The sequence below is a fragment of the Netta rufina genome, assembly GCF_964035555.1.
Source record: "Netta rufina genome assembly, chromosome: 8".
Taxonomy (NCBI): domain Eukaryota; kingdom Metazoa; phylum Chordata; class Aves; order Anseriformes; family Anatidae; genus Netta; species Netta rufina.
In genome coordinates this window covers 6,542,661-6,552,476 of record NC_140131.1, presented here as the reverse complement: position 1 = coordinate 6,552,476, position 9,816 = coordinate 6,542,661, and the positions used below count along the sequence as shown (strand labels likewise).

Genomic DNA, 9,816 nt, shown 5'->3' with positions numbered 1-9,816 from the left:
CTGCTATGCTGTCTGTCCTCGGGGAGGAACACGAGTGTCTCTAATGCGCCTTGGCAGTTTTTGTGCTGAAGTACAAGTGGAATTACGCATTTATGTTCGAGCAGACCCGTGCCAAAGAACATGCCTTGCATTTAGCCAGAGATTTACAATTGTCCATAGCTCCTGGGGAATTCATTCCACATTCTTGGATCGGCCCGCAGGAAAGCTGTGTCCCATTTAAATGAGCCTTGCCCATAAAAGGTTACTTTGGTGCCGAACGAGACTGCGATTTTCACCTCAAGCCCTGGATGTTTTTAATACGCCCTGGACACGGAGCCCCTTCAGGGGACGCCCTGAACCTTGGCGTTAACTGCAGAGCCCTGAGGGGCAGAGGGGAGCTTTGTGCAGACAGAGGGGCTCAGAGACAACCACACCACCACACGCAGCAGCACCATTTATTTCATCTGACAGAAAAACGCCCAACTCAGCCACCGAAACGGGGCGTCGCGCCCTTCCCGCCCTCCCCACAGCCCTGAGGAGACCCCGGCCCCCCCCCCTCAGGGGGCCGCCACCTCACAGCGCCCCGCCTCCCCGGCAGCCGTTAGCCCCGCCCCCTGGGGAGGGGCCGCGAGCCCTTGTCCCCGCCCCCTCGCTGCGTGCCCCGCCCCTCCCCTGCCGGCCGCCGCCGTGCCTGTGCCCTGTGCTCCCCTCACCGCACGGGCGGGGCGCGCGCGGCTCGGTGCCTAAGATGGCGTCTATCATGGAGGGCCCGCTGAGCAAATGGACCAACGTGATGAAGGGCTGGCAGTACCGCTGGTTCGTGCTGGACTACAACGCCGGGCTCCTCTCCTACTACACGGTGAGGGGCGGCGGCGGGCAGCGCGGCTCGGGCAGCCCAGCCCGGGGAGCCCGCTGGAGGAGCGGGGAGGGGGGAGGTGAGGGCGGGGAGGGGACATGGGGGCGGGGCGAGCGCCCGGCTCGGCCAATGGGGAAGGAGGAGGCGGCGGGAGCGGCCAATGGCGGGGCCGTGCGGGGTGATTGATGGATGGGGGCGAGGGGTACCGGGGCGGGGGCGGGACGGGGGGGGCCGGTGGCGGAGCGGCCCCGAGGGTGGGGGAGCGGTGGCGGTGGCGGTAGCGGTAGCGGCTTCTCCGCGCCCCGGAGCGGCCTCGCCCCGCTGCCCTGCGGGGTCCGAGCCTCGCCGAGGTGTCCCGGCCGCCTCAGTGCCCTCTCCCGGTCCTTCCCCTGCCCCGGTGCAGCCCTCGCCCCGGTCCTGCCCCCGCCCCGGGCTCGTTACCTCAGCCGCGGGTCGCCCCCAGCCGTTCCCCCCCCCATGTCCCCACAGGGGCTCCCGGCTCCTGGCCGCGAAGTTTTGAAGCGAGGCGCTGGGAGCGGCGAGAGGCGCTGCGAGGCTTCTCCCTGCTGGCCGCTGGCCGGCGGCCGGAGTCAAAATTCCTACAAGTATTTTAACAGCGCAGCTTGTTTTTTCTTTTTTTTTTTTTTTTTTTTTTTGTTTGTTTTTCTTGAGGATGTGCCCCAAAACGAGGCGGCTGGCAGGGCCCTGCGTGCACAGCTAAGTTTGGGCAGTGTGGAGCGAGAGCTGGCGCTCGGTCTGTGTATCGGGTTATCAGCCCGCGTAACACACGTGCACGCTCAGCCTGTCAGGAGCTGGAGGAGGTTTATGGCAAATAACAGCTCGGGGTGCCTGTCCAGCCCTTCCCTGTTTGTGAAGGCACAGGTACATGAGCACGGCGTGGGAAACCTCTGCTCCCTAAATCTGAGCTTCCAGCGCTGCTCAAAAGGAGCTTAGGTCTCTGGCTCTGGGAGTTTGTACCCCTCAGCATAAGCCAGCTATAAACTGTACAGCAGCTTTGATTCACATCGATTAAAAATCCTTTCTGGATCTGGAATATGACGGAGAAATAAAAGTGCCTTTATAGTTGCTCTTTAGTGGCTGTTCAGATGTCAGCTGTTTGATCGAGCCGAATTAGTGAGGGTAGTCTAAGTAAGGGTCCAAGGTGCAAAGTCATTTTATGCTCAGCTGCAGGAATAGAAACACTCGCTGATGACTAGTGAAGGGGCATGTCATGACTCTGGATACTGCGGTCACTTTCAGTCTGGTCTTTGCCGGTTTAATAAGTACCAGTTCTTAAATTTCCTTATTTCCTATGGTTAGGTATCCCTACATATGCATTACCCCTTTATTCTGTATAACTTACTATGTTTTCTGTTATTCCAATGACTCAGATCATTGATTACAGATTCACAGATTAAAGATTTCTTTTTTTTTAACCACCTGCCCTAAAAGTTCAGCTTGGGATCAAGAAATCAAACCATGGTCTCTGCTTTGTGCCTTTACTGCCAAGAAAGCCCTTCAGTTAAGATTTACTTCGGAACGCTTTGTTATCAACCTTTTCTGCACGTCTGTGAAGTACTTGTTACGCCATTCTCTAGATACCTGAATTCCTTCCTGTACCTGAGGGCGTGTGTCCTGTGTCGTGTTGAACTCAAGGTAGTGGAAGACTCGCTGCCAGAAGAAGGGGTCCTGCTGCTGGCAGGCTGCTTCTGCTAATGGGCCTGCGTGGTCTGCAGGGTAGGGCTGGAGGGGGAACTCGCATCAGGTCCCAGGTGACCACATGCCTCACCAGTACTGATGGAAGGTACTGGGGTACCCTTTCGTTCAGCTACACCTTCAGTTTTAGAGTAATAACTCAGGAACATTAGTTTTTAAGACTGTGGTAAGTAAGCAACATCAATCTGGAATGGTAGAAGTTTTGGGAGCCTTATGTGTGCGGGGAAATGACCTGATTTCCTCTATGATTCTGTGTACGTACACATGTATTTGGAAATGAAGGCTTTATAGGGTACTTAAGATCGATTACTCTGTTCCTTCTGAGCCAGTTTCAGTCGGAAGCAATATTGTTGTCGTAGTCTGCTTGTGTACATGCAGCTGAATGGTTTTGAGCCTGAAACTGGCCCTTCCCGATGAGCGCAATGCATGGGTGGGGTGCGCCGAGATTGTTTCTACCTGGCTCATAAACATGCAACCTGGAAACAGCTTTGCTGATAGGAGAGATTACAGTTAACTGATCAGCTTTTACCTTCTCATCACCTCTTGCAGACTCCTTAGCCCACTGCAATCCAAAAAGTTGCGCATGCAGGAACTTTCTCCAGTAGGTCCAAGAGCCACTTAACCTTTGGCAGCAGAGTTGGGGAAGGCTGCAAGGTAACAACTTCTGAGGCAGCTGAACTCTTCCTTAGAGAGAGACCCAGAAAAGTACATGTAGATCTGCTCAGAGATGTGTCCCTGCACGGTTGTATTTTAATCTTCTTTCATAGTAGCATAAAACAGACTGCAGAAAAGTACCCTTGATGCACCGTGATCATTCAGAGTTAGTGCACAATCGTATTGCAGCTAAGTTAGTATTTCTTTCTTTTAGTAGAATGAGTAGATGTTAACCTAAATGTGTTTTGAATACATACATCAGAAACAAATTAATTCAATTGCAGTTACATTTTTTTTTTTACAATGCCGAATTGTTTGCTTTTTAAAATTTTCTTCTTCTGTAGTTTGTGTTTGCACATTCCTCTTCTAAAAGAGAAAAATCACTCAAATTTACTTATATCACTTATAAACAAATCCAATTATATTCCAGAGAATATGACCTGGACTTGTCATCCAAATATTGATTGTTTTTGCATGGTTTTGTTCAAATAAATGATTGTCTAGTATCAGTAAGTGGTTGGCGTTTTGTTTGTTTTCATTTGTTTGTTTTTGGTTCGGTTTGGTTTTATTTTCAAAAGAGCAAGATATGAAATAAATGACTATCCCATTTCGGATCAGTTTGACGAAGGACTTTTTATTCCTTCAATATTCTTTGATTTGTGAATCCACCAATATTTCTTTTTGGAGGTATAGCAGATGCAAGAAGTCTCCTGATGCACTGCACTTTTTTCAGGCTGTAGCTGGAGGCATGGATGATATTTAAAAGAAAAGCTTCCAAATAGATCATTTCTGCCTTGTCACAAGAGTTGTAAAGTTGTTCCCTAAGCTGGATTCCAGCTGAAAAATAACTTTCTGCTGATTTGTTTTTTCAGTTGAATCCATTTTGTAGTTTGTTTTCTGCCTGTCAGTATAAAAACCTGTGTTGGCATTGTGCTGGCAGATAGCATGAAGACAAAGAAATGGCTGGGGAGGGAGAGGGAGGTGAACGCGATTTGCTTTTTGTTTGTGTTTTCTGGCAGCAGTGCTGCCTTAAATACACATCAGCTATAGCCTTGATTACCCTTGGGAATCCCGTAGAAATAATCCAGAGAACCCCTCAGGGTTGAAAATCTGATTAAAATTATTGTTTTAACTGTATTCTTTAAATAAATATTTTACTTGTATAATAAACAGCTGAACTGGCATAGTTGTGCAAGCAATGCTAAGACCAGGGTCAGTAGATAGGAAGGTCAGTTCCTTAAAATATTTTAAATCTTTGTAGATATCTGATGCATGACAGTATTGAAAGGAGAACTGTTCAAGCTGTTGCAGACTTAACGCTGCCTGGTGTAGTGAATGAGGGTTGAAAGAGAAAAAAGATGTATGTGACAGCTCCAGAGTCTGTGTTCTTGAAACAAAATTGGGTAGCCTCCAATCATTTTATGGTTCTTGTACCAATAAATTCCTGAAGGATAGATTAATGGCTTTGGTACGCTGTTGTTGTTTCTGTTAATTGTTTCATTAAAATACTTCTGAAAACATACACCAACTGGTTAGTCACTTTCAGGAGCAAAATCTGTGCAAAACCCGTTGTAGGAGGAAGCGGTTGTGGTGTTGTAAGATTATTTCCCCCCTTGTGCTTTTGAAAGATTTCTGCTAGTTGGCAACTTGAATGCTGGAGGTGCTGCCTTGAAGAAGTGCTCGTGGAGTGTACGATCCACATACTGAGGAGAGGGGCTCAGATTTTGTTCTGGTTTCATTTCAGTGGTAAAATGGGAACAAACCTCGTTAACTTGATTTCAAATGATGCCTCTGAAGCTGGAGTTATGGCTCAGTGCCCCTCTGTTAGAGCCTTTCAGTTGAATACATTTTCTGGCTTTTTGCAAATACAGTTTCTCAATCAACAGCTGTGTGCAAAAATTTGAAGAAAACAGGAAAAAAAAGCTCTGCTTTTGTACAAACATTGCTTTTGGCCTCTGCTTTCCGTTCTGAGCTGATGTGACACTTCTTTCTGCAAGAGCTTGATCTGTCCCATGCACTGCAACCAGCTCAGTGAGTCGAATAAAACCAGACAAAACTGTCTGCAAACTACGTATGGTAAGGAAGGTAATTCTGAATTCACATGTTAAAAATAATAAGGTGGCTGTTACTCAACGCTAGATTGAATTTTGTGCCTAGTTTCAACTGTTTGTTTCAAAGGTTTCCATGCAGTTAATAAATTATTACAGGTTTATAATTTAATTAATAACAATCTGCTTGTACCAATCAAGGTACATACCCTTATGACAGTAACATGTAAAATTCCCAGCAAAAAAATAAAAGATATACTTTCAGTAAGCATTAGAAGAGCCAAAACCAATTTATCCTTCTTTTCCTGTGTCCCTAAGCATCTCCCTGTAGGGTAGGGGTGTGGGAGAAGGAGAAGCAGGTGTTTCTCCATCTGCTGGCCATAGGTGCAGGATTCTGCCAGCCAGCATGGTATCCCTTCCTATCTTCCTGCAGTAGAATTTTTTATTAAAGTTGGGAAATAAATCCAACAAATTGCAACTGATACATCAATCTGTTACCTTAATTATGTATGGAACTTAAGACCCGTTACAGCTTCTAGTATCTTTGGAAACGTGATCTTTCCAAAATCTGATTTTTTAATTTTTTTTTCCTTGGAATTTGATAGCTAGGGTTTAATGCTTGACACTAGTGCTAGGTTTTCCTCCTGGGGAGTAAATTTACTCAAATACTAGAGCAGTACTTATTTCCTGGAACCAAACAGGTGATTTTTATGTGATGCTGCCTGACTTGCTTTCAGTAATGCTGAATTAATACTGCTCTCTGCAATATTTACGCAATACGTCTGGTTTTAGGTCTCCCAGTACTTGCTCACCACTGTGCATTGCACATCTGTGGCATTTCTCATCTGGTAGAAACATGCTGTGCCTGCTCAGATTTGTCTGGAAACATTTGATGGGTTCATTTTGCACTTATTACCCTGACCTGCATGTCGGCTGTCCCCCCAAAGCCAGCCATGCTGCCTGCCCCACTGATCTGAAAGCTTCCTTGGCACAGGTTGAGAGCGGGGCAGTTAAACTCCCTGAGCCTAATGAGCACTTTTGTTCTGGGAGGAAACTTTTCCAGCAGATACAAGGCAACTTTTCCTCTAGTGTTCGTTGTTATCTTTAGATGCCTGCCTACACTTTCCTTTCAAAAAGCAAGTCGAACTTTGTGTGTAATTTCTTGGAAATTAATTGTTGCAGCCTTTGTTTCAGTGTAAATTTTCACGTGCACTACCAGACAAGAAACGCGTTGGTTTAATGCAACTGAGACTCTAAACACCTAAGAAGTAGGATGCTTCTTGGAAGTGTTTGCTTCTAGTTGCTGTTTGGTGGTAGCTGAGGTTTTGGTTCCTGCTGTATGACTGCATCCACAGAAGTCAAAGCTTCAGGTACACCAGCTGCCTGTGTTTAGTTTTAATTTCAGAGCAAATTTAATTGAATTCAAGAGGAATTGAGATCTCAAGCAATTTCGGGGTGCTGCCGTTGTCCCCTGTAGTTCATGCCTGACCCACAATGGTTGGAGGGGTCAAAGAAGCTGCAGCTCTTCTGGGCTGGGTGTTACTGCTGTCCCCGTGCTCAAGGAGGCCCTCCTGAGAGCAGGGAGCTACAGGAACAGCATGTTAAGTTTTTAATTCGTCGGGTTTTATTTTGGCTTGAAAAACAAGGGTTGCCTTTGCGTTTGGTGAAAACAATAGCTATTATGGAAAGTTGTCCTGCAGATGTAGTTAAACTGCAAAAATCAGCGTTTATAAATAGAGCTTGTTCCATGTTCCCCCTCCCTAAAGGGAATTAAATGACACAAATGGTTTTGCTCATCAGTGTGCTTACGTTAGAGATCCCCTTGGCAGTGCTGTGTGAGTGAAGAAGGTACCTCTGCGGGTCCTGTGCACCTTGGCACTGCAGGACTGGGGCCCGAGAGGTGTTGGGGGCAGGCAGCAGCTGGGTTTTGTGCTGAAATGTCAGACTTCCCAGACAGCTCAGAAACTCAAAGGAAATAAATCCAAAAAAGAAGGGGAGAAGTTGGGGTTTTCATTTGGTTTTGGGTTTGTTTGTTTTTAAAATAAACCCAGGCATTATTTTCATTTCTCTAAGAAGTTGTAGGTTACCTGAAATGCCATACATTAGGTCAGTTCTGTACTTGATCAAACTTCTTTGTGTGGACGTAAAAAAGAAACCAATAAAGGCCAGATTATTTGGCAGATATGTGCATTCCCCCTGCAGTAATACTGTATATCTTTGTTCATTTTTATGAATTTTTATTTGAGCCTCAGGTGAGATTTATCTCTTTTTGCTCCCTGCTTGTAACCTATTCAAGTCTGTTATCATCAAAATCAGTACAGTGTGTATGGGAATTTTATTGAAAATGTCATTTTCCCTAGTTTTAAAACTGATCACTGAAAAAAGATAGCTGCGTGTTGAGACTTCATATATAAAAAGAAAGGAAAATGTGACTTTTTGGTAGCTATTCCCACACGTCTTTCAGCTGTCGGAGATTTTGTTCCCTGAAGTGGAACCACTCCTCAAAACATTTATGGGATTATTGTAATCCCCCTTAATTATTCAAGAATATTTGACCAAGTATAAGACATGCTATATCAGCGCCTGATCTTTTCCCCTTCAGCCAAAGAGTAGAAGCAGAAAATATTAAGGGCAAGCTGTCCAAATTTTACATTTTATAAAATCTTACTGGTGGGTGGGGGCAAATCTAAAATGTCAAATGAGCCATGTTTGGAAAGATTTGCTCAGTTCTGCTGTGAGGATACAGCTCGATTTGTGAGGGCAGCTGCGTGCTTTCGTTCAGATCCTAGAATGGCAGGTACTCGTGCTGCTTAGGTAGAAGGAATTGGATTTGCCATTTCATTGTAATTGTGTTAACCAATTAAAGCTCTGTCTGAAGATGAGGAAATTGTAAATATACAGGACCACACGCTGAACCCGTGATTTATCCTGTAAATCTTTTTTCAGACTAAGAACATTAAGCATTATCAAGTTGAAACTCAATTTCTACTCCATTAAAATGTGATGTACAAGAAAAAAAGGCTATTACAGGATCTTTTGTGGTCGAGTTGATGCTCAGCCTGTACAGGGCAGGTTGGGGTTGTTGGGGTCTTTCCCTTCCTTGCTGTAGGACTGGCTCCCATCTCCCCTTGTCTGGCTCAGGGATCCGGGCAGGACAAGCCCAGAGGCTTGGTGCCCACCCTGTGCTCTGCAGGCTTCTTTTTCTCTTTCCTTTTCCTCTGGAGTTGCAGCTGCAGCCCAGGTACTGGTTTTTTTTTTTTTTTTTTTTTTTTTTTTTTTTTTTTTTTTTCCTGCTGAGATCATGCCAGTATTTCTGAGGGAAACCACCAGAGGGAGCAGTAAGCTCTCAGTAGCCCTCTCCCATTTTAGGAGCTCACTCATGGCAATGAATAGCGAAAATCTACGTGTAGGTGTACTCTAGTGAGGTGTGTCCCAGGTATATACAAGTTCTGACAGAAAATTATTGGAGTAGCTTTGTTTGTGGATACTCCTCTGGTCTTGTACTTTAAAAAACAAACAAAACAAAACAAAAATTTGAAAAAAAATCTTCCCAATGTAGAAGTTTTCATGCAGGCAATCTACAAAGAAGTCATACATCTGTAGAATACATTATGGAGGCCCTGCTAGTCCTTACACCCACTGTGTTTTGATCAGCTAACCCGTGTCGATATGAGAACACGGAGAGTGATACTGATGGTTTCTAACACTCAGAAGATTCTTTGGTAAATTAGAGACCAAATTGAGGGAGAGATCAGCAAAAATTCGCTTCATTTGAAGCAAAATTTCACTTCATTTGAAGCTTGGAGTGCTGTGTTTGTAAATTACCTCTAGTGAACAGGCCTTGCCGTGAGTGCCTCGGGCTTTCTGTGGGAGAAGCAGCTATCATCGATAGCTCTGATGGAGCTCTGTCTCTCAGATGTACGGCAGATGAAGAATAACTTATTGCTGTTAAGGCTGATAGTTCTGCCCCCTGTCTTTTCCCACTGTTATCAATAAGATTTCACTGTCTAGTGGCTCCAGTGAAAATATGGCTAGTCATAATCACAGTGATATATTGTGCACATGGAAGTATTAGGATCCTGGTGGAGAGAAGAGCGTGTTTCAGAGGTGACAGGCAGAGAACCTGTTCGTGCCACCACAGCATTACCTGTGTTTCCATGACCTGAACAAATGTAGTTTGTATCTGGGTGGTGACAGAGAAAGGGTTGTATTAGGCAAGAGTAAAGACTTTGTAGCTAAGGTTACGATGGCATAAAAGTTATCATTAAAAAATAATAACAAGGGGGAGGTAATTGAAAACCAGAAGATGTTTTGCATCTATCAGAAAACAAAATATTTAGGATTCCTCCAGATGTTTTTTTTCCTTTTTATTTATCTCAACAGGTTTGTGTGTGTACTACTTGGGCTTGCCGGTAGTGCCCAATAACATGGCATTGGCAGACGCGTGCTGACAAAATCTACCCTAAGCAGTGCTGGGAATAGCTGAAAGATTAAGATCACAGTTTTGAGCTAGCAGTGGGTGGGATGTTTACAATTAGCTAGTCAGTGTTTCAAACAGAGCTA

At 45.2% G+C, this 9,816-nt stretch overlaps 1 protein-coding gene across 2 annotated transcripts in view; it reads left to right on the top strand.

Moving 5' to 3' along the window:
- The first annotated feature begins 691 nt into the window (after positions 1–691).
- Positions 692–9,816, top strand: part of OSBPL9 (oxysterol binding protein like 9) — a 60,519-nt gene continuing 51,394 nt past the window's right edge. For both annotated transcript variants that reach the window (XM_084290763.1, XM_084290762.1), the window contains exon 1: positions 692–838. In XM_084290763.1, the coding sequence (XP_084146889.1) occupies positions 728–838 (111 nt within the window). In that variant the 5' untranslated portion in view covers positions 692–727. The remainder of the gene's footprint in view (positions 839–9,816) is intronic.